Below are 25,127 nucleotides of genomic sequence, written 5' to 3'. Positions count from 1 at the left end.
CCAAGAAATACTCATAGGAGAAGGTGAGAGCTTGTAAGCTGTGACCAAGTCTAGGTCAAAAGCACAAAAGCTTCCACTTGTATACAGTGAGGGAGCAGATTCTGAGATCCTAACTCATTTCAGGTGACTGGTCCACAGGAGAGAAACAAGTGAGTTGTGTCTCACCTGATTTGACCCTAGGGTATCTCCTTCAGCAAAAAAGCAGAGTCTCTCTAAGATCAGTGTTTATGAGATGAATGTTCATTGGTTCACAGACTGTAAATGCAGCCTAACTTGGTTCTCTGACTGCATATACAATCCTCCTCACAGGGAGGAGCTCAGAGGAGTGAAGACAGGCCTATAAATCAAACTAAAGTACCAACAAGGCGTAATGAGCATGTAGGGAAAACCCACTAACCGCAAGGCCAAGGGAGTTTTTCATAAGAGGTAATAGAGCAGGAACTTGAAGGGTGAGTAGGCTTGGAAACCAGTATCTCAAAGTAGATGCACATGCAAAGGCACTGAGGTTTGGGACAGCCTCTTAAGAACTGTAAAGAATTTAATATGACCAGACCAAAGTCAAGCCAGAAAGGTAATAAGCAATATCCAGATTATGATGAGCCTGTGTGCTTGGCAAAGTCAATTGAATTCTGTGTTGGAACAGAAGATATTAAGACTAACATTTTGACTGTTAATAATAACAATCATGGTTTTTACAGTATGTCTCCCTCCTATGCCAAGCACTGTGCTAATCCCTCTGGACAAAATGGCTTGATTTCCTCCTCTTAGTAGCACAGTGGATTAGATTCTAACAGCCCAGTTTGATGGATAAAGATCCAATTGGTGGATAGGTGTAAGCTTAGAAAGAACTTTAGCACAGAAATACTAAGTGGTGAGGCTGTGATTCAAACCCAGTCTCCATAGCTCTGATGCCCCCACACTTAGGACTATGCCGTACTGTGCTGCTAGATCAACCCGAGCCTCAGAGACAGGAAACGCTAGGCTGGGAAGGGTAAAGGTCATGCTGTCTTCTGAAAGCAAGGTCTTCAATTTTTAAAAGATGGCCCTGGGGATCAACACCAGATAGCAGATTGAAGCACTCACTCCAGCAGGAAATCTGTGGCCATCAACCAGGGCTTTGGAGATGTGGAGGAGGAGATAGATGAGAGTTCAGGGTCAGGATGGGATGTGGTGGCTCAGTGTGTGTCAACTGAGGAAGGAAAAGGGTCTTATTCAACACTCTGTCAAGTGACTTCATGATGCCTGGCATATTGTACACACTTAGTGTATCTTTGTTCAGTAAGCCAGTGGGTGATGGCTCAGTCCTTTCCATATTGACTTTTAAAAAAGGAAAGAGGTGGGGCTGGGGATATAGCCTAGTGGCAAGAGTGCCTGCCTCGGATACACTAGGCCCTAGGTTCGATTCCCCAGCACCACATATACAGAAAACGGCCAGAAGCGGCGCTGTGGCTCAAGTGGCAGAGTGCTAGCCTTGAGCGGGAAGAAGCCAGGGACAGTGCTCAGGCCCTGAGTCCAAGGCCCAGGACTGGCAAAAAAAAAAAAAAAAAAGGAAAGAGGTGGACTTTAAAAAGAGGAAAATATGAGCCAGGTGCGGGTGGCTCAAACCTATAATCCTAGCTACTCAGGAGGCTGAGATCTGAGGACCATGGTTCAAAGCCAGCCCAAGCAAGAAAGTCCGTGAGACTCTAATTAACCACCCCCCCAAATCCAGAAGTATAGCTGTGACTCAAGTGGTAGAGCACTAGCCTTGTGCAACAAAGCTCAAGGGCAGCATCCAGGCCCTGAGTTCAAGGCCCAGTACTGGTGTCCACATATCCCCCCACACACACACAAGATACCAGCAGGAATGGAGCACCCATGGTCTCTGTGGGTCCTCTTGTGGGAACAAGAACGTAGTCATACCAGGGAGGCAGGAGAAGGGTATATCTCTACTCAATAAACCAGGAGCAAACAAAAACAACTGGTCCATCCTCCTGGATGCTCTGTAAACTCATGGAAAAGAGAAAATAAACCAAGTGGGGTGAGCCTCCTCCAAGTGGAGCCTCTGCCTTCAACCTTGACTGTACTATTATAGGGCGTTGCCCACCTCTCCTTGGGCATTTGGGCTGTCTTAGCTCTTACAACACTTACATTGGCATGAAGGTTATATCTGCCTACATGGCAGCCCCCAAATCTGTCTGATCATCAGAAATGCCTGGGAGCTGAAGACAGGTTTCCAAGCCTTAACTTCTTTTTGGACTCCTGTCTTGGACCCTTCATCTTAAATAGCACCTAAATGGTTCTGATTAGCCAAGCTGTGGCCCCAGAAAAGCATGGGGGACCACCCACCTCTTGTTCATAGACACACTAGGCCCTTTCAGATCTCTGTGGGGGGAGAGGGTGCATGCTGCCCTCTACACTTTTCATTCTCCAGGGAAGTTTCTATCCACCCTGGAAGATACAGCCGTTCTTACAGCCACTCTTCTGAGCAGCCTTTGGTCCCCACCAAATCTTAGTCCTTGATCTGTTCTACAGTATTCTGACAGCACCTTCTCTCTGGGTACCCGTCACATTGGGCAGTGTTTAGCATCTGTTTCCCTTTGAGCACCCAAGACATGTGGCTTTGCATTCATTTCTGCCAGTGCTCAGCAGAGGAGAAGATCCACAGAGGCTTTCATGTGTCAATCATGGATGGAGGAAGACCTCCTGGATGTGTCTCCACCCACATAGGGCTGGAGTCCCCACCCCCATCCCCACCCAGGATCTGGGGTCTCCTCCCATTGGAGTCATTCAGCTCAGTCTCCCAAGGAAGGCAAGTCAGATGATGCTTCTGGGGTCAAAAGGGAAACCCAGACCTGTATCATCCCCCCACCTGTACTCATCCATTGTTTATTTGTAGCTCCTCAGTATCAACTCTACACCTAGGATCCAAAACAGGAAAGCCAATCCACCTTTGAAAGAAAAAAAGAAAAAAACAAAAGAAAGACAGAATGAAAGAAAGTGAGAATGAGGATGAGAGGGAGGGAGGATGGAGATGGCATGGAAAGAGGGAGAAAAGAAAGCTCTCTCTATGAAATTCAAAGATAACAATGTTGTAAGTTACTCACTGCTTGCCACTCTACCCTCTATAGATTCGCAGGAATAAGAAAACACTCTCCAGCCAAGAGATTACTGGCTGGTGCCAATGTCAGGAACACATTTGTTGGTCCACCGGTTTACTTGCTTAGTCATTCCACAAACATTCACACTCAGGCCTCTCCATTCTGGCCCCCTCCGCACACACACAGCCTCCACGGATTCCTTTCCTTTATACAGTTACCTCCATGTCACATCACAGGATGCCATACTTCCACCCCAAGAAGTGCCTAGGTCCTACTATCCCTGCAAACCCTTCCTTGTTTCTGGGACATGCCCTGCGGCTTCCTAGCCAGGATTGTGCTTGTCCTCCTCATGTCTGCCCCATCCCTGAGCATCCTGTCTCACCAGTCATCGCACTACCTTGTGTTCTGTATACCCACATCCCCACTTCCTACTGTGACTCCTCCAGAGTAAGGCCTCTGAGAATGGCAGCCATGTTATGGACCCCCGTCTCCCGACACACACACACACACACACACACACACACACACACACAGCCTGGCACTTGGCAAATGTATACTATTGAGTGGATTGCTGAATGAAGGAATGTCTAAGCCAGTCACTGAATGAGGCAATGGCTGAACGGAAGGACTCACTGCTCTCAAGATCACCAAACTTAATGAGGTCATGGCTGAAGTTCCAGTAAATTCCTAGCTCTTGGGAGAAGGTGCTGGAGGCCTCTCTCCTCAGACCCCGAAAGATTCAGTCTTCAACTCAGCACCCCCAGAGCCTCATTCTGCAGTCCTGCTGTGGATAATGGGTGAGGGTACACCCTCCTGGCCTTTGGCAGACTGAGGATGGACAGAGGAGGCCAACCACATCAGGAAGCTGTTGTACAAAGGCACTTACTACATAAAAAACAGACTCAGTCTGGATTACCTTCTCTGTCCCTCCCCACAGAAAATTCCCTGAGCTGTATGATCTCTGGCAGCTCACCCAAACCCCAGACATAGGCTGGCAGGGCATAGAGGCCTGTCCTTTTGCTCCCCAGGGACTTGAGTACATCCTCCATGGTCCAACTCCATCCTAGGTGATTCTTAGGGTAGATAGCTGTGTACTGAAGGGCCTGGTTTCCAGCCACCCCTCCCCCACCCACTCTTTGCCAAGAATATAGACTCCAACTCCTGCCCTTGGACCTCGCACCAGCTCCCACCTTGTCTCTCTGCCTCCAGTCTTCCCTTCCTGCTGAGTCATAGCTGCCTATGAACTTGACCATGATGTACAGGCCGCCGGCTCTCACTGTGTGGCCCCTATGCAGCCCACCTTCCCCTCCCTGCCCCAGCTGTCCTTCCTGTTCCCTTTTCCACTGGCTCAGCACTATGGGAACCCAGCCCACACCTTTGGCAACACTTCCAGGCCCAGTGCACCCACCTCCTTCATGCACCTTCCTTCCATCATTCTTCTCTCTGAGCAGCCCCAGCACTCACCACCTGCATTGTGTCCTTGGCATTCCGACGCTGCACTGAGTTGTCAGGCCATAACTTACGGGAAGCAGCTCACTCCATGCTTGGCACACATGGCAGGTGCTCTGTAATTGTGCCCTGGGTGATGGGTCTGTTTATTCATTTATCAAATGGGTTGAAGTTGGGTGTCTGAGCTGTATACAAATGTGCCTCTATGACCATACCTATTTCTCAGGCCGCTGTTTCTCCTGCTGCAGAAGGTGCTTTGTGAGTGTGATTGATCTGCACGTTAATTAATGAGTCATTACAGGATCCTGTCCTTAAACAATGGCCAATGCAGGAGGAAGAAGAAAGTATGGGCAGCAGTACCTTGTGCTAGGAACCATCCGGAAGCTGCAGCAGCTCTGTATGCATTGAGCACCCTTCTGGGCATAATGAACCCCTACATTACAGCCAGTGCTTTGAAGCGTGGTTCACATCCATGGCAGTTCTATCCAGTGATGCGTGTCATTTTATGGCTCTGAGTTCTGCCCTTCAAAGCAGTATTTACCCATTACAAGCCTAATAATCATGCACTCCCTTTTTGGAGATGGTTTGGTGAGTGGTGTCCTCGGCCCTAGGTCTGTGGAGAAGGGGCTGATGCGGTGACCATATGCAGTCAGGGCCTCTCCTCCTCACAGAGCTCAACCTCTTCCTACAGAGGAGGATCTGTGTTGGGCACACAGTCACTAGGCACTTGCTGGGATCCAGCCACAGGGGTGGTAGAAGGTCTGAGCTGCGAGGTCACAGTCTTCCTGCCTGTGGTCCTAAGGCCTTGCTGGGATGATCTGATAGTAACAAAGCCAGGCCTCTGGCTACCTGGGCGAGAGCCATTCTGCCACTTGTCTGTGAGAGCCTAGGCAAGCTACCTCACATCTCTGAGCCTGGGCTATCCAGCTTGTAGAATGTAGGTAATCATAGTACCTGATTGTAGTAAATTTTATATGAGTTGATGTGTGGAAGGAACTCAGTCTCATTGAAGGTATCTATAATGAAGAAATCTTACAGAGGTCATCCAAGACTATGATGAAGGGCCTCAAAGGATGTCCTAGCCCAGGAGATAGCAAACTATGGCCTCTGGGCTAAATCTAGCTCATTGATTTATTTTGTAAATAAAGTTTTATTGAAACACGAATTTGGCTATTCTGGGAATCAGGAAATTTTCTCTTGCTGTACAGTGTCTGGCATGTGCCTGGCCCACGATAGACATCAGTGGTACAGTGAAGCAGTGAGACTGGGTCCAACCCTCTGGGACCTCATGGTATAGTAGAGGAACAAGTGAACAGATGGATCATAGCACCACAGAGGAGGTGAAGGTGCTGGGTGGGGAGCACCTTCCTCAAGATGGGGAGCACCTTCTTCAACAGCTGGTCAGCAAACATAGGCGCAAAGGAGCCTGCAGCTGAGAGGAATTTGCCAGGGAACCATAGTGAAAGGGGTAGACCTGAACAAATCCTGGTGGATGACTGGGTCACCATGATGAGGATACTAGGGGCTCAGTGGGAAGCAGGGAGGTTGATGGGAAACAGATGTGGAGGTCCCCACCTTGTGTGTCAGGCTAGGACCTGAGACACATACATGGCTGGGCCGTGGATAGTAAATGATTGAACAAGTGGTCCCATTAGCCAACAGAGGACTTTGTGGATGGAAGGGCTAAGGAATCCCCACCCACCATGGGCAATTAAGTTCTATCCTGTCCTTACTAACCCAGCCCAGACTCTCTACTGCACACCCACATTTATAGACAGTTAAATTCCTACTCTATCTTATTATCCCAGGCCAGACTCTGCCTGCTAAAGATCAACACCCTCTCTGGTCATACCCTTGCAAGAGCCCAGTAATTGATCTCATGGTTCTCTGCCATTCCTCAGTGTGTATGCTTCTAAAGAAGAATTCTCCTATCAAGCCTTTTGTATAATTCTCCCATAATTCTCAGTTGTCTGTAGGGCAGAGCTCAAAACCCCTACTATGGCAGACATCCTTTCATAATTTGACTCCTCCTACTTTTCTCCTATCTCCCTTACCCCCTCAGCTTCTCACTCACTTAAATAACTCTGGATTCACTAGAATTCTGTGGGGCAAGTCACACTTCTCCATAGTCCTGTTGTTTCCTCCCCCTGAACTGCTTCTTCCCCCACATACACTGAACTCTGTTCATGTCACCTTCCACACTAAGCCTGGGCTCTGTTTCCTCCAGGATGCTCCTTGACCTTTCTCCAGTCAGTGAGCTGTCTCCTTCCTCCTACGTACCTATACACTTTCTGAAGGGCTCCCGATATTCTGTCTGGAGTTGTTTCTCTCTGTGCATTGCAGGCTCGTGCAGTGGGGCTCTGCAGACAGGGTACCAGGCTCACAGATGTAGATGGGGCCAGTTTGCTGACATACCCAAAGGTACCTTTGGGGTGACACCTTGCTGGCATCCAGGCTGGGTGCTAGGCTTTTTTATTGGGAGAGAGAAATCTGAAGAAATCATCAGTCACAAATATGTAGTATCCATGAGAATTTGCCATTCCTTGGAGGTGTGGATTAGAAAGCCTCCCTATTAGGGAAGTGAAAGTTTCATAAGACTACCATGGTCAAATAAGAGACCAAATAACACATTAGGAGTGAGTGTCTATGTGTCCATCCTTCATAAATAGTACCATTCACTGCACAGTTTCCCAAGCCAGAAACCTACAAGTTATCCCAAATAGTCACTCCTACCCCTCCAAACCCTCACATCCATCCAGCCACAAAGCCCTGAATGCCTTGAGGAACTGACCTCCTCCATCCCACTGCTGCTCCTCATTGCTCACCTGGGCTTTGCAGAGCCCCGATTCTGCCTCACCCTCACCTCATGGCTGCCAGTCAGTTGCTTGTCATCAGCCAGCCCAATGCTTTTGTCTCCTTCAGGGTAGAAGCCTAGTTCTTTCAGAGGATGGGCATGTGGCCTTTCCTCTCAAGTTTAGCTCTACATGAACTGCTCTAGCTCTGGGCCTTGAAAGTCACCTCCTTGAACTACAGGCCTAGCCATGCCATTCCCCAGAGAAAGGCAATTGGCTGGCATGCGTATTTGTCAACCTACCATCAATAGACCCCAAACAATTTGTTCTGGAATGGTCAGTCTTTGTATACCCAAGTCTTTCCAGAACATAAGCTCCCTCTCTCAGTTGTCTACTTTGGTCTGATAGAGTCTCCAGAGTCTCCAGAATTCCCTCAGGTGCCACCATCATGAGTGATATCACCTCCTTCTCTACCACAGGCTTCTTTGGACTCCACACCCCCACTGTTACATCTGTCACCTGACTTTGTGATTCTCTCATTGGTTTCTCAGATCCTCCTTCTCATCTAAGGCAAGGACAGTGTCCAGATCACTGTGAAAACACTAGCCCTTAGCCTGGCAAATAGCAGATGCCTCGTTGATATTAAGGCAAATTTAGAGGGAAAATTCTTGTCAAAAATCACCTTCCAAATACATTCATCTCTTCAGCAAATACACCAACATAAAGAGTAGAATAAAAACAAGAGTATATGAGAGGAGAGGCTAGCAGAACTTCCTGCCAGTCCCTGAAGGAAAAAAAAAAAGTTGAGATTCCACACATAGCCTGAAATTGCCAACCAAGCCCTGTGCATTAAAGCATGAAGGAAGACTCCAATCATATTTCAACTGGACAGATGTGTCTCTGGTGTTGCAGTGATGACCACTGCATATGCCATGAGCATCTTCAGAGATATCCAGGGTCCCAAAGATTGTGTGACTTGGAGAGAAATAGCTCACCCTCATGCAGGGGGGCACAGGAATGGCCAGTTTGTGTAGGATGGGGTCATCACTGACACCAGGCCTCAAGACATAGTCAGGAACATTTCTACCCTTCTATAGATCTCTGGAGACTTCTGTACTGTCCCTATTAGCCCCTAATGCTGTCCTCTCCTCCCCAGGTAATCAAGCTGGCCTTTGAAGAGTTTGATTTGGAGAGGGGCTATGACACCCTAACGGTCGGCGATGGTGGACAGGATGGGGACCAGAAGACAGTTCTCTACATGTAAGTGAAGCATTATGTATGTGTGCTCTAGAGGCTGGGACGGGACAAGGACCTTGGGTGGGGGAGTACCAAGTCCTGCCTGGACCCTAGACCACATGCCACAAAAATAGTGCCCTGTAGCTTCTTGGTTATAGCAAAACCTCCTTCACCAATCTCCACTCCAGCCAAGGGGAACAGAGCCCAGGGCCAGATCCTCTGAGAACTCAAATGAAAAGTGAACAGACTGAGCCGTCCTTTAGGGCAGGACACATGGCGGCTCAGTGCTCATGCCTGGAACTTCCCCCTTGTCTGTCTGCTTCTGTGCCCACCCTGCTTCTTACACATGTGGTATGCAAGGCCACATTCTGGCACTCTGACCTTCCCCTGAGACCAGGAAAGGGCTATGCTAACCTTCCCACATGGCCAGAATCAGCCAAGATGTTGATGGCCTCAGAGACTTCATGAATGTACAGGCGTAGTATTCTTAGCTGAGAATGGCCAGTCTGATGATGTTGTCTTTCTACTGTGGGATTTCTCTGCATTGGGCCTTTGCTCATGCAGGCAGGACTCTAAATCCCTCTCTCCCATCAGCCTGACAGGTACATCCGTCCCAGATCTCATTGTCAGCACCAATCACCAAATGTGGCTGCTCTTCCAGACAGATGGCAGTGGCAGCTCCCTGGGATTCAAGGCCTCCTATGAAGGTAACTGCTCAGAGACTTGGAGTTTGGAGTCACAGACTCTGGGTTCAAATCTTGGCTCAGCCTTGTATTGGTCTCCTCTTCTTAGACACATTATTCAACTTATCTGGGCTCTGCTCCTTTGGTCAGTGGGTTGAGGATTATCTGGGATGAATCTATTGAAATCTTGGCTACTCAGTTTCATATGCATGCATCAGTTCCTTCCTCAATTCATACCTGGTTCACGTAGTCTTTTGAGAAGCCCCATAACATTTCTCAGCCTCACTACTAAGGACAGACATATACCCTTATTGGTGGATTAGGGAGGATGCAGGCTAGGGGCTTCCCCTCTTGGGAAGGGGACTCAAAGAAACTGCGAATTCAGGGCCCAAAAGGTGTTCCTACCATTTCCCTGCAAGAACTTCCAAACCTGTTGATCAATATCCACCAGCAAAAAAGGAAGAAGCCATTCCATGAGTATTTGTTAAGCCCTTCTTATATACCAAACACTACAATATACCAGATCTACTATATGCCTTGCTCCAAGTGGCTTCTGCTCTCAAGTGAGAAAGAGAAAACAAATGAGTGTTAAAGCAAGATGGCAGCCCACTGGGAGCACATGGCAGGAAGCAGACACCCTTTATCAAGGAAATTAGTAATAATAAGTCTTTAAGACTACAGACCACTAGAGAGACACAGAGGGCAGGAAAAGGAAGTTATGTCTTCAGGGAGGCTCACACTGGTAGATTGAAGCTTCCTCCTGTACTAAAACCTATGCTGTTTCCAAATTGAGCATACAGGAAATACTGGTACTGCCCTGACAAGCAACCCAAACTAGTTTAAAACAACAAATATTGGTTCTTACATGGTTTAGAGGCTGTCAGTGTGACATCCAGGTATCAGTAAGGCATGCCTATTCTGAGCATCTTTCACCAGAAGTCTCATTTCTGGTGATGGCTGGCAATCCTGATCTCCCTTAGCTTATAGCTGTGTCTCTCCATTCTCTTTGTTAACACAAACATACCTGATTTCTTTCTTCTCTCTTATTCTAAGGGCACTAGCCTACTTCATCTTAACTTGATTATGTTTGCAAAGACTATTTCCAAATGAAGTCCTATTTATAGATACCTGGAGGTAGGATTTCAGCATACCTTTTGGAGAGGAGAGACACACAATTCAGTACATGACAGGAGGCTAGCTCATATGTGCTACACTAATAGTATCATATCATGATGTCTCCCAGGGTAAAGATGGCAGTTTTATTGTTCTGAGAGAGGGGAGCCTGTGTATATGAGGCAGATCAGGAGACAGAGAACTTGGTAGGTGATGAATCCAGTCCTGTCAGTTTCCAACTCCTCGGCAGGCCATGTAACCTTTCTGGACTCTGTTTCTTCATCTGCAAAAGGGAGAAAATGCAACCTTCATCTCAGAGAAATCTGTAAAGACTGTTAGAAACATGCAAGAATGAGAACTGTTGACAAGTGCATGCCCAAGGCAGCGAGTGACTGAGCATGTAGTTCCTTCTGTGAATGGGCTGTCCTGCTACCTAAAGTTCCACCTGAGCAGCTCTGGGGCTATGGAAAGAGCCCCAGACAGGAAGTCATCAATCCTTATTTCAGATCTAACTTTGTCACTCACTATTTTGGTAATGGGAATGGATTTGGGTGAAAAATTTTAAGAGTCCTCCTATTTCTGAAAATCTACGAATGTTCATTCAGCAACAAATGTTCGCAGACATGGAGAGGGATGATGGGTGTCAGCCACTTGCCCTTAATTGGTCCATTTTGCCCAGTGGTTTTAATAGGACACAAACAGCTTGAGCCTGAACAACATGACCATGCCAGTCAGCAGGCAATGCGGACAAGCCTAGAAGTGGGGAGGGGGGAAACTATTAACTAAATTAATAGGATACAATGAAGTGAGAAGAAATGTTTTGAAAGGGGGTGGGGGGATTAGCTGCCAGTATTTACTCCTAGGAATTTGTGGTGTTTTATTCTCCCTGATCAGGCATCAGAGAACAGCTTAAACATGGGGGTCTTGGTGTGGGATAGAGGAGGAGAGGATTGAAACTAATCCCTGTGAGGAATACTTGCAAGCCCCAGATGTTTACTTGAGGGAGAGGTGGACTCAGGAGACTGAGTTGCATCCATGTATTTGAAGGGTTGTCGCATGGGAGATAGGAATCAGATTTATTTGGTGTGATTCTTGTCAGTAAACAAAGGGAATGACATTTCATGGAAACCTACTGTGTGCCCAAAGCTTTCTACTTGTCATTTCAGGGTTTGCAAGTAATGTTATGAAAGCCCCTAGGGGCTCCCATAAGATGGGGTGAGAGATGCCCAGCAAGAAAGGCACTGGCTTTGCATCTATTTATTTTCCTTTCTTCCTTTGGGCTCCTCATAACATTTATTTACGTGTGTGTGTGTGTGTGTGTGTGTGTGTGTGTGTGTGTGTGTGTGTGTTTATATGCTGGTCCTGGGCTTGAACTCAGAGCCTAGACACTGTCCCTTAGCTTTTACATTCAAGACTAGTATTCAAGCACTTGAACTACAGTTCTGTGGTTAATCAGTTTAAGAGTCTTAGGAATTTTCCTGCTAAGGCTGACTTCAAATTATTATCCTCAGATCTCAGCCTCCTGGTTAGCTAGGATTATAGATGTGAGCCACTAGCACCTGGCTATAAGTCTTCTTTAAGGAGAAGATTTGTATGTAAACACTGATTTGAAAACTATCACTTAATCTCACACAATTTGTCATCTGTATGAAGACTGCTATTTTCTAGCTGAGAATATGAACTACAAAAGGGTAAAGTCACCTGCCTGAGGTCAGTGGGAATTGGTTGAGTTAGGATTTGATCTCATGTCTCTCTGACTTCAAAACCTATGATTGTTTCTCTATTACCCCCACCCTAAATTGGGATCCTCCTCAAATTATAGAATTTTAATTCCTTAAAAGATCTTTGTTGCTGGGGACTTTGTAGCTGGGTACAGGCTCATGCCTGTAATCCTAGCTACTCAGGAGGCTGAGATCTGAGGATTGCGGTTCAAAACCAGCCCAGGCAGGAAAGTGCATGAGACTCTTATCTCCAATTAGCCACCAGAAAACTCGAAGTGGCACTGTGGCCCAAGTGGTAGAGTGCTAGCCTTGAGCTAAGAGCTCAGGGACAGCGCCCAGGTTCAAGCCCCATGACCAACCAAAAATAATAAATAAACAAACAAAAAATATGTTTGTAAAGCCAAATGTTTACCCCCATCTAGTGTACCATTATTATGCTTAAGCCTGGATACCATGTCATTAGATATTAGAGTTTCTGTTCATTAATTCATTTGTCTGTTTCACTCAGCCAGTGTTGATTTAACATTTGTTATGTGACTGATGCTATGTGGAATGCAGAGATTGTTATAACGAGCAACCTAGATGTGGTCTAAACACACCCACTGGGTGATGCTGTCACAAACTAGTGTCAGCAGGACTTCTTGGACTGGTGACAAATTAGGAAGGACAGTCTAAGTGCTCAGAGACCTCACTAATCCTCATGACTGTGTCAGGGTCTGTACACATGGGCAGCAGGTTCCATAAAGATGAAACAGACTCTGGGATTGAACCAGACCTTGTGAATGCCAGCACGGGCCCAGCTGCATGGCCTTGGGCAAGTCACATGGTCTCCCTGAGCCTGCTTCCCACTCACAACACAGAGATAATAATGCCAGCCCAGCAGGGTTATTATGCCAAGGAGATGGGATGGCAGGAAGCGGCTTAACCCTGCCTGGTACTATGAGGGAGCTTTCCCCTGGGAGGCCATCAGTGTTGCGCTTTACCTTGAACCTTCCAGTCCTTCAGGCCAGGCTAGGGTCTGCGCACTGTGGCCCCTGCTGGCTGGCACTGACAGGCCCAGGTTTTAGATCTCTCCCTCAAAGCAGCAGTTCCAGCAGGGCCTTGCCTCCCCAGGGAAGCTGAGAAATAGGATGGTTCCATGTGCTGCATGTAAGGTAGGTAGGCTGTGTTAGTCAGACTTTTTTTTTTTCCCCCTGACAAAGTAACTGACAGACAACTTAAGGGAAAAGGGATTTATTTAGGCTGAGTGTTTCCGAGGTTACCTTTCATGTTTGCATTGATTCTGGGTCTTCGGTGAGGTGGAGCATTGTGGCAGGGGGAGCTTGTGGCAGAGGCGCAGGCAAGAGAGACAGGAAGTCTCTCAGCAAAGGGTAAGATCCGTCCAAGCACTCACTCCAGCCACCTACTTCTTCCAACTAAGCCCCATGCCCAAAGCTTCCAGCACCTCCTAGAATAAGTTTCCAGCCTCTCCTAGAATAATTTCACTCATGGGGACTATGCCTTCCACACATGAGCCTTTGTTCAAACACTTCATTTCCATATTCCAGTAGTGAACATGGCAGGAGGCAGAACCCTGCTCACAGAAAGCTGTCAGATGGCATAATGCCTTTGAACCTTGTTTAGTGAGAGGATTCTGGGGGATGGGGTTTAAATCAAGAGGTTTGTCCTGGACTGGGCACTGAATTGGTGGCTCATGCCTGTAATCCTAGATACTCCAGATCTGTGACCTGAGGACTGCAGTTCAAAGCCAGCTTGACAGAGAGTTTGTGCCTTATCTCCAGTTAGCTAGCAAAAAGCTTAAAGTGGATTTGTGGCTCAAATGGTCCAGCTCCAGCTTTGAGCAAAAAACCCAAGCAAGAACATTTGGCCTTGAGATCTGAGTTCAAGCCCCACTGTCAGGACAAAAAGAAAAGAAATCCTCCTTTTTCTTCTAGTCTCACCAATCTTAACTTTTGATAGGAGGAGTGAGACATACTAGTACTCTGTCATAGTGGTAGGAAGTCACTACTTCTGTCAAAAGGCATTGGGTTGAGTCTCCTCGACTCTCCTTTGACCTCCACATCCTGGTCCTCAGCCCCCTCCATCTACCCCTTTATCCTTTTTGCATGGCTCCTTACTGTCCCTTCTTAGGATCTGTCCTCAGCATTCAGTCCTCCTTTCTAATGCCTTCCAAAGTTGGTCATATCTACTCCCACTTTGACCTGAACCCTAGAAACTTGCACATCTGTTTCCCTCCTCATCATTTCTGTCTACTGTTCCTCATATTCACAGCCTCCCCTCAGGTGCTTCAAACTATTCTCGCAGCCTTGGCCCCATAACTACTTCATTTAAACGACAGACCATGCATGTTTTCTCTCAATTCTGGAGACTCAAAATGTACTATCAAAGTCTTGATCATTATAGTATCCAACAAAGGCTCTCTTCCTGGCTTCTGACCCACCACCTTCTCACCATGTCCTGGTGTGACCTTTCTCTGGAGAATTCACAAGCTCTCAAATGTTTCTTCTTACAAATGTATAAATACTACTCAATTAGGGCCCCATTCTTCTGACTTCATTTAACCTTAATTGCATCAATAGAACTCCATCTCCAAATACAACTGTATTCAGGCTTAAAGGCCTCCATATACAATTTGATCAGAGGGACACAAACATCCAGTTTGTATAACCACCCAAAACTAAGGTCATAAATCTATACCTACTTCCACACTGTATGCCACATATGAACATATAGAACTGCCATCCACCCCAACACAAGCCCCCATCTTCACCTCCTCGTTTCTCTCTCCTCACTCTGATGGGCAGCCAGATCCCATCAGTGCCCCCTCTCATCACTGTGATGAAGCCCTCCCTCATCCTCTCCATCCTCCATGCTGACAGCACAGCCTGCCTTCCCAGCCTCCCCATCTGCCACATGGCACACAATGATCTTCCCAGAATCCAACTCTGTCACCATGTTCTTCTACTGAAAAAAATATAAAAAAAAGAAAGGACAAAAGGAAACCAGAGTCAAACAACAACTTGTCATTGGCTCTGGTATAAGCTACAAAAGCTTCCCGTAACATCCCAAGTTGTCAGGGGTAATAATTCCAAACCAAAGTCTGACTCTAATGATTCTACTCAAGGCTGAGTGTGTTCATTGTTCCACTGCTATATACCTGGCCCCAGCTTGGTATAAGCAGCATAACAGCCATGCTCTCAGAAAAGCTTTGCACACTTAAAGTGCAGTGACTTTTTTATACAGGTACATTCAGGCACCTTCTTCAGCTCCTTTTGGCCCACTTTACCACTGCCTGGTACTCAGATCAAAGAGTCTGTCTATGTCCTCTGGCATTCCCATAGTCTTTGGAGTTGGACGAATGCAATTCATATTCAGACTCTTCCATGGGCCCCTGCAAACCAGCCGCTCCTCCTGGATGAGCCTAAGTTTCCTTACCATGAATGAAGTCTGGTGACCAGTCAGCTTCCTGGCTCTTGAGGACTTAGTGTGCTGAAATGCCCTGCATGAGGTCTGAGAGTTAGAAGAGACAGTGTTGCAAGTTTGCTCCTTTCCCTTGCCTCCCCAAGGCCTGCAGCTCTTCTGACTACACCACTGCACCTGCTTCAATATTACCTCTGCCTCTATCTTGGCCCCACATTGAGTCCAGGTCCTTGCAGTTCCACAAGTGATAGGTATCTTGGCTCAGCAACGATAGGCTATAGAATGTAGGTGTTCCATAGGATGATCTGAGACATTTAAAGGCAGAAGTTCCATCTCTATCACTTCCCATCTTGTAGGCCTGCCTGGTCCCCTGGTTTCTATCCCATCCACCCTACTGTGGGCAAAGTGATACTACTTGGGGGGCAGGCTGATGCTTGGACAGAACCACCCCTCTCCCTCATGGAGAGCCTGAGCCCCTGAGAGAAAAATGGTGACATTTACTTCCTAGAAATTCTTCCTGTTCTGCTAGAAGAGACAAGGTAGGGAAGGAGACTCGGGATCTGTCAATATCTGAGTCCTCTGAGCCTAGAAACTCAGTCTCCTTCCATGGGGGCGGCCAGCTGTGGGAAGTGCATTCATAGTTGCAATTGCTTTGCTTCCCAGTAGAACAAGAAATATTTAAGGAACAGGCAATTAGCACTTACCAGAAACATTATAAAATTACACACAACTTGCTAACAAGTTTTCACATCAATCTGGATGTCTCCTTGCTTCCCAACTGGAGGCTGGAATCTGGCAGCCTGATGCTCAATCTTGGAGGCTGGCCCAGGGGAGGAAGGAGCAGGGAGCCTGTCCCTGCAATACGGAGGAGCGGGGCTATAGAGGATGCAGGAAGGATGCCCCACAGCCCAGGGTCTCATGTTAGAAATGAAGTCATCCGTTGACTCAACACTTTGTAAGGCTCTATGATGTGTTGCTGGCACTGCTCAGGACACTGGGGCTCTAAAGACTGTCTCTGTCTTCACCTAATTCGTAGTCTGTGTTCGTCGGCATTGAGTAAGAGATAGAAGATGGAGAAATAGAAAGGAGTGGCAGCTAACCTTGCTGGGGGGCACCAGGGATGGGTCTTTAGAGGGGCTGATGTTGACAAGTGAGATTTACTTGAAGGATGAAAAGGTGGCTTTCAGACACCTCTGAGTGGAGGGACAGGTTGGTTCAGAAAGCTGACACACAGATAAGGATGATGCTAAAATCTCCATAGGAATAAATTGCAAAAGCAAGGCTTGTCCCCTACCAGCACTGTCCATGTCTCTTTTCTCTAGATGATAACTCTGGCGGTGGGCACAGGACAGCCTCCTGAAAGAAGGGGAATTGTACCAGGCTCGAAAAGGGATCCGGGGCAGCAAGCCAGCACCATTGACTACATTCTCTTCTGTACATTGCCTCTCACGCCAGACCTTAAGCCCATAGCCATTTTCAGCTTCTCATCTTCTATTTTCAGGATACCTCTACTTTTTTGTCTAGTTCTCAAAAGCTGAGCAGCCCAACAATTCTAGCTCTGGCCAAGAAGAACACAAAAGAGATTGCTAAGATACTCACTGAGTTTCTGTGATACCTTAAAACAATGTGCAAGCACTGGGAGCTAAGGCTTAGCTAAAGTAAAGCAGATTTTACCAGAAAACCCAGACCCTGGGGCCTGGGAGGCTTCATAGCAGAGGATGATGATGCACTGTAGTTTGGCAGGATATAATTTGCCAACAGGAGAGACTCTAAATTCATGGCTCTTTGCAAGCAGTGAGCTCCAGCTTGGAAGCTGAGGCAGACAGCTTAGAAGCAACCTAATATTCTGCTCTTCCATATACATTATTTTTTCCCAGCCTCCTTCAGCCAGTAACAGACCAAGGAGAATGGAGAAGGAAAGAGGTAGGGAGGAAAGCACCTCCTCCCCACTTTCTCCTTCTACACCTCCTTCCCAGCCATGACGGTCATGCGTCTCTGAGCATGCACATGCATGGCCTCTCACTTCCCTGTGCCTTTCCCAAGGAAAAGCTGGGTAGAATGTGATTCTAAGGAATTCCAGAAGATCTACCCAGGGTACAATCCTGGTATACATCCAAGATTCCCTGGTCACTGACTAGGAGTTTGTGCTCACTGAACAGCAGGTCTTGGGTACTTAGTATACACAAAGGACTGGGCTGGGTTTCTAACGATGCAGACAGAATAAGAGATGGGCCTTGGGCTTGGAGGGGCTGGTGCCCTAAGCTTTGTGCTTAAAGCTTAGCACTCGTTCTTCATGGTCTTCCTCATTGTATCTCTTTTCACCATCCTCACAGTGAACATATAATTCTCCTCTAGGCACTGTGCTCACATCCTCTGATCACCTTTCCTCCATCTCTCTTTCCATTCATTCCTCCCTTCCATCCTCTCCTCCTTCTGCTCCCTCCAGCACCTCCTAGATGCCCACTCTGCAATCTGCACTCACCAGAAGCTGGGATACAGACATTTCACACTCTGTCCTCAAGAAACTTGATATTTGCCAGGGAGGAATACATGCCCCAGCGTACAGCACCCCAGCTGTAGCAGGAGTATCCAAGGCGGGGCCAGAACAAGAGAAAGGAGCTCAGGCGTCTGCCTGGTGACTCCAGGGAGGACTTAGATTGGGACACCTTATGCTGACACTGAAAGATGATTCCTTGTCTGGCAGATGAGCATAGGGTGTTCATTTCAGAAATAGCCAAGGAAAGCCGGCAGGGCTCTTCAAACAACAGTGACAATAATAGCAACTAGAAAATATCACCTTGCTAGTGGTTCTACACCATGTGCTAGACATTTTGGCAATCACCTTATGTACATAATCCTCACAACCATTCTGGAAGGACATTGTAATCATTTTTATTTTACAGATGACAGAAATAGGAAAGAATCAGCATGTGCCTCAGGTCTATCACTTGGTGCCGGGTCCAGACTCTAACCTCACAGTCCTTGTTCATCACCATTTCCCTGCTTGGCCTCCCTGAAGAACGCTCAGCTTTGTGATGTGCAAATCTCACATGGCCAAAGATGAGACTGGGGTGGGGAGGGTCCCAGCATGCTGAGGAGTTAGGGTTTCAGCTGTGGGTTTTCAGAAGCCATGGAGGAGAGACTTCTGAGTCATCTTGTGCTGCTTCATAGAATACAAAATAGAGGGAAGAAGAAGGAGCCTCCAAGTGGCTACTTCCACCCAGTTGGGAAATGGTAACCTCAGATAGAGAGGAGAGTTAGAGCATAGAGGAGGCTGATATGTTTAAAGCAAAGGGCCAGTTTCAGATGGAGAGCAGGAACAGCAGGAAAGGGAAGAATCTGAACTGATTCCCAGGTTTCAGTTTCAGACACCCTCCATGAAGCCTGCCCAGTGCTTCTAGCTGGAGGCTAGAGCTGCCTCCCTTGCTGTCCCTCAGACCTTATCATCAGTGCTACACTTCCTCCAGTCCTCTCATCATTAGCACTGGATTCATGTTCATAGCCACTGTCTGTCCATTCTCCAGTCAAGGCTCGTGTTTAGTGTGGCATTTGGCACAATTTCTGTGCAGTAAATATTAGCTGAACTCATGCATTCAACTGAATACTCTGTGTGTTCTGGGCAAGGTAGTAGGTGATCTACATTATTTAATCCATGCTTGATTCCTTAGAGCTTGCCTCCTGGAGCTAGCTGGGCACTCAGCTTATACCTGATGTCCAATCAGATGGTAAACTCCAGGAGGGCAATTTTTGCCCTTTCCCTGCTGCAATAACCCCAATGTTTAGGTCACTAAGCAGTAGAATACTGGTGAAGGAATAGATGAATTGTTACAAGGGGCGGTCAGCCCTATGGAGGGAAAGAATGGAGCACCAAGAGAGAAGGTCAATGGGTGATCTCTAAGATGAGGAGTCAGTGAACGTGTATCAGTAGATGGGTGGTGTAAGATCCAGTCTGTTGGGTGGAAAGTCCACCACATGAAAGGGGAGAAGAGGAGGCTCTAGCTTGAGCTGACACAGAAGTAAAGGAGTAATGAAGACTCACTGCCTGGAAAGGCAGCCCGGGTTTGGACTGCTGTCTCCTTCCAAGTGTTTCTTCTCCTCTTGGAGAACATCAAAGAGCCAGTGAACCTATAGACACATGATGCAGTTCCTTCTGGACAGAGCTTGTCATAAAAGAGGATTCCAGTTTAGTGTTAAAAATTGAAGAATTGAAAAAAAAAACAGAACATGATAAATTATACAGGACTCTAGGCATTCATACTCAGTGAGACCAAAGGAAGATATTCTTAGGGGAGGAACACAAAGGCACAGTGCCTATATGTTCCTGTGATCACAGAAAATAATGTTTATCAGAATGAACTCCAGAAAATGGAAACAAGGTATTGTTTTCCTTCATTGTTATTTTTGTTTTCTTTTATTTTGGCTTGCTTGTTTATTTATCTGCCTTTGGGAGGAGAAGGGAGGGCACTGAAATAGAAGGACAGAGGGTGGACAAATGTGGCAGTGGTACTCACTAGTCAGTCTGGTGGAAATGGACTATACAATTTGTGGAGTGGGGATGGGAGGAGAAAACTGGGTGAGAGCAAGGCAATGGGGTGATATTATCCAAAAAGAAATGCACTCTTTACCTGACTTACATAACTCCAACCCTTCTGAATGTCACCTTTATAATAACAATTTCCAACATTTTTCTTGAAAACTAAAAAACTTGGGAAGACCCAGAACATGACCATAGAAGGGTTCAGATAAAGGAGTCCAGAAGAGAAAGCAAACATGGCAGCTCCTGAATCTGCCATGTTTGGTAGAGTCCCTTTGTGAGGTGAGGTGCCTCACAAGCAGAAGTCTCCTGCTTCCTAGCTTGCCTTTTGGTAGGCAAAAGAAGGGGCACACTTACAATGTAGAATTACATTAAATGAGGTAATAGGAAATTACAAGAGTGATTTTTCTCCATGTCAAAATTCCATCTATCTTCTTGGAATTCTGACAATTCACCCTTGGTCTGAACTTGACCTTGAGAGCCAAATGACAAGGGCCTTTGGAGCAGGGTATTGAATCACAGGAAGCCCTCTTCAGAAAGGTAGAGGTCAGAATCCCTGTTTTCTCCCCAGAACTGGTGATAGGTTTAAAGGAAAGGCCCATGCCCGGACAAGGGAAAGCAAAGGACAGAGCCAGCAACGATCCTCTTTGCCTTCCTACCAATAACTCCCCAACTCTTACCCAACCCTGCTCTGTTTTTCCTCTCCCAACATCTATAACCAGGACTTCTTTGCAAGGCAGCCCTACCTCCCTTGAGGTTACCATTACCAAGCTCATTTTTCTCTACACCAGATAAACTTCATGCTGCACAGATGGCTCACAAGCTTCTTCACTGCTCATCCACCTGAGTGACCTTCTCCTTTGACCTTGCTCTGCTTCCCAGCTCCCTGTTTTCTACCCTTCCTCATCACTATCACTGGTCCCTTCCTCTCTACTCCAAGTGCTGCCATGGCCTAATAGTCTTATCAGTCCTTGACCATCTCACTTCCTTTCAGAGCTGTCCACTCTGGCCTCTGGACAATCCTCTAGTACATCTGAAATCTCAAGATCATACTTCCTGCCCTGGGGCCCTTGGCTTCTCAAGTCTTTCACATGTCACCTCTGCCTGCTTCTGTGGACTCTCAATTGCTCCATAATCTCCTTTCCTTCAGCTACCATTCAACCAAACTTTGAGCAAGAGCTTCAGATCTTTGCCTATTGCCTTTTGTGTCTCCAAACTCAGCCTCATTCCCAGTCACCTCTTCGTACACTTCCTGTGGGGCAGGAAGTCCCTAGATGCTGCTGGAATAAGGCACACAGCCTAGCAAGGTAGGCCCTCACCCTCACCCTCAGTGGGCCCACTAGTGTGCATGCCATCCATCTGGTTCATCTTCTCATCTCCAGAATGACTACTGTAGACATTTGTGTCATTGTCAAATCCTTATCCCCAGGACTGCCCCCCACCCACACTTTGTTCCCAGGGACCATGACCTCTTGCTTCATCTCCTGCCATCCTGCCAGAAAGCTCACGGCATCCACCCCTCCCATGTTTGCTTCTATCAGAGGAGCAGGAGAATCCATCCTAGTTGCTAAGGCCAGTTCTTCAACACGCGTAGGGTTCCACCTCCTGCCTTCTCTGGATGTTCATGCTGACCTTCTCTATTTCTCTTCCAGTACTTAAGTTGACTATGTAATCATCTCTCTCCCTCCTCTCTTTCTTCTTTTCCCCATTTTCATCTCCTTTACCTCTCTCTCTGTTCTTCTTTAGCCTTCAAACCTGGTCAAGCTTCCACCTTAAAAACTATTTTTTAACCACTACACCCACAAGGCTATATCCCTTCATGAGTTGCTGCCTAATTTTTCTCTTTTCTTTCAAGGCCAGGAAATCTTTTCATTGAATATCATCTGTTCTTCCCATGCCATCTTTGAAGCCCTTCTCTCATTGGGTAGTGGCCCTATCAAGACATTCAAATCTATTCCTCTCTGCATCACAGTTGGCTTCCTTTGGCTACTCTGCTTTTCAAAGCCTACTAACCACCTACTCAAAGTTCATCCTCTCCCAAGCTTCTTTGCCCCTGGACCACTCAGGATTTTAGTCCACCATTGCTGCTCCCCGTTAACATCCCTAACCATCTATTCTGGGCCCATAACTCTTCCCACAGTTCTTAGGTAGTCTCCTCTCATGGATTCTTTTATCATTTATACTTTCTCCTAGTTTCTATTTTTTTATACTGGAATTCTGCCCTGGATTTAAAACCCATGTAGCCTCTTTCAACTTGAAAATACCACAAGGAGATACAAAAAACCAACCAACTAAACAAACAACAACAACAAAAAGAACAACTCAGCATGCCCTAGTGAAGACTCTTCATCAGGCCTGTAGTTTTGTCTCAGGAGAGCAGACCTCAGTACCCATACCTGGCCCCCAAACATGGCAGGCCTCTGCTCTTCCCTTCTTCCTCACTTCTAGTAGAGCCAATGGCTTCTTTCTAAAGCAAGTCTCTCATACCTTCCTACCTCTCTCCATGCTCATTGCCCAAGCCGAGGGTAGGGCAACATCAGAGCATCTCCCCGATGCTACTGTGAATTTCCCAGTCATGTAGAGACTTCACAGAGGCAAGACCTGCATCTGCCCCAGTCTCCTCTGAAATCCAAGTGCCAAGCACAGAGGTCTGCTCTGAGCAGACACTCCAGTGTTGCTGAGGGGATGAAAGCTCTCCTGGCCTCCAGCTGGCTGTCTCCAGACCACTCTTCAGACTATGTGGTCACTGTGACCTTTCTCACATGGAGAATTTAAACATTAGCTGAGTGGAACTCTTTACTGACTCTAATACACACCATCTAAAGTCTAGTTTCCTTAGCATCCCCATTAGGGCCTTTTCCAGGCCCATCGTTCATCGCCTTGTAGAAATCACACATACTTATAGAGAACAATGTGTGTGGCATGAGAGTACAAAGCCATGGAGTTGGGAGAGGTGGGGAAGAATTATGGAAAGGGTGACATTTATCAAGATGCATTATGCTCATAAACCCACATGTTGAACTGAAATACCTCTGTACAACTACTTAAAGATGATTTTTCAAAAAGGAGCCACCGAAACTTCACAACCCGAGTTTAGCTTCCTAATCCACTATTTCTAAGTTCTGTGGCCTTAGATGATTGTGTAATGCCTCTGTACTTTAGTTTTCCTCACCTTTAAACAGGGAAAATAGTACCTAGCCCTCAGTGACCAAAAGATGAAGTGAGTCAGTACACATAAAGGGATCACCGTAGATAACAGGAAACCTTAGGTCTGGCTCCTGCCACCTGGAAGCAGGACCCAGCTCTGTCTTCTGAGGCCAGGTCTTCACTGCCTGCAGTGACAGTCCTGGCTTCCCAGGAACCTGAACGGTGGAGAGCATGTTTGGGGCAGTGGGAGTGGCAGCCTCTGCTTGCTTCCCTAGGTCCACTTGTCACAAAGCCTGGAGCTCTGGGGCCACCTTCCCTGGCTTCCCCCACCCACCTTACCTAAGCATGCACAAAGCCAACTTTAGAAGACAGCTTAGATATGATCTCAGGGAGGAAGGGTAGAGGGTGAGGCCAGGGGACGTGTAACGGGCAGGTGAACTCACCTGTATATAAGATTCCTTGGATCTGGTGCATAGTCATACAGATCTACATACTCAAGGACCCTTCATATTTGACTTTGATCTCTTTCTCTCCCTCCTTTTCTCCCTCCCCCCTTCTCTCTCTATTTTATCCCTCTCTCTCATACACACACACACACACACACACACACCCCTAGACGCAAAATGCCTTGCTCGTCCCCCTCTCCTAGGACTAGAGGTGCTGATTTTGGAGTAACCTGAATATGACAATCAGGAGCCTTGCCCATGTAACAGAGCCTGGGGCTACCCTGATCAGCTCACAGGCATGCTACCATTGAGGCAAGAAGACTTTGCAGAATCACCTGTCTAGGTTACACACAGTGACTTCCAGGGCCCTTTCTTCTGACAATCTAAAACCATCCACAGAAAAGTCTGGGTCCCATTGGCTTCAGAATCCTGTGCAGAATCTGTAAAAGTCTGACATACTCTGCTAATGCCTCCAGGTCCCTGTCTCCTACATGTCAGGACTCTCAAGGTCACTTTACCACCTTCCTCCTTCATGACTTCCTGTCCCTCCCACAGAATGCTTTCCTCCCAGGACAGAGCACCATCTTCATTTCATGGTAGCTATGGGAGTGACTCTGGAGGAACTCCAAGGACATAGCCAGGGCACACTCCTTCTGGGTCCTGACAGACACTCCCATGAGGCGCCTATCACACAGGACTGACTCCACTGTCACCTAGAACACACTTTAAAAGTATAGTCACTGGGGCAGGGCAGGGGTGGGGTGGGGTGTGGTGGGCAGCGATGGCTCATACCTGTAATCCTACTTAGAGGACTGAGATCTGAGGATCTTGATTCAAAACCATCCTGGGCAAAGTCCCTGAGATTCTTATCTCCAATTAACCACCAAAAAGCCAGAAGTGGAGCTGTGGTCCAATTGATAGAGCACTAGCCTTGAGCAAAAAATGCTCAGGGACCACACTCAGACCCTGAGTTCAAGCCCCAGGATCAGCACCACAAAAAAAAACAAAAACAAAAATATACTTAGTCATTTATGTCATTTTACTTGCTACCATTGAATTGAATGGGATGCAATTTCTTTTTAAAAGCCTTCCTGAAACAGTGCATCTTTGTCAGAAGGCAGCCAGTATTGATTCCTATGTAATCTCTGGTTAGTGACAAAGACTACTGCCGTGTCTGTGTTTGCCTTAGCAATGGACTATACTTAACATCCACGTCAGGCAAGAAGCCTCCAAACTTTGGAACTTGTTAGCACCTGGGACCAGTTAACCTATGAAATATGTAGACTCACCCCTCTTCCCACAGTGAAAATACTCCAGCATCTAGAGCCCTCTATTTGGACAGAGTGACAAACCTGTGGCATCCAAAGACTTAGCACAGTGTGCAAACAGGACCCTTGTCCTTGGACACACATTGTCTCCCCATGTGGCTCTGAGCAGTGACTGGTGGAGGGAGGGTAGTGTGGGTGGAGCAGCTTTGAGAGAGGAACAAAGTCATTTTTGTCTCCG

General features: G+C 47.0%; 1 protein-coding gene across 1 annotated transcript in view; it reads left to right on the top strand.

Moving 5' to 3' along the window:
• Positions 1–25,127, top strand: part of Csmd2 (CUB and Sushi multiple domains 2) — a 519,739-nt gene that overhangs the window by 279,117 nt on the left and 215,495 nt on the right. Inside the window, exons 11-12 of the mRNA XM_048350831.1 lie at positions 8,478–8,581; positions 9,152–9,264. Of these exons, the coding sequence (XP_048206788.1) occupies positions 8,478–8,581; positions 9,152–9,264 (217 nt within the window). The remainder of the gene's footprint in view (positions 1–8,477; positions 8,582–9,151; positions 9,265–25,127) is intronic.

The sequence above is a fragment of the Perognathus longimembris genome, chromosome 7 (assembly GCF_023159225.1).
Source record: "Perognathus longimembris pacificus isolate PPM17 chromosome 7, ASM2315922v1, whole genome shotgun sequence".
In the NCBI taxonomy this organism is placed as follows: domain Eukaryota; kingdom Metazoa; phylum Chordata; class Mammalia; order Rodentia; family Heteromyidae; genus Perognathus; species Perognathus longimembris.
The sequence above is the reverse complement of the archived record's forward strand: the minus strand, read 5'-3'. Positions and strand labels throughout refer to the sequence as shown.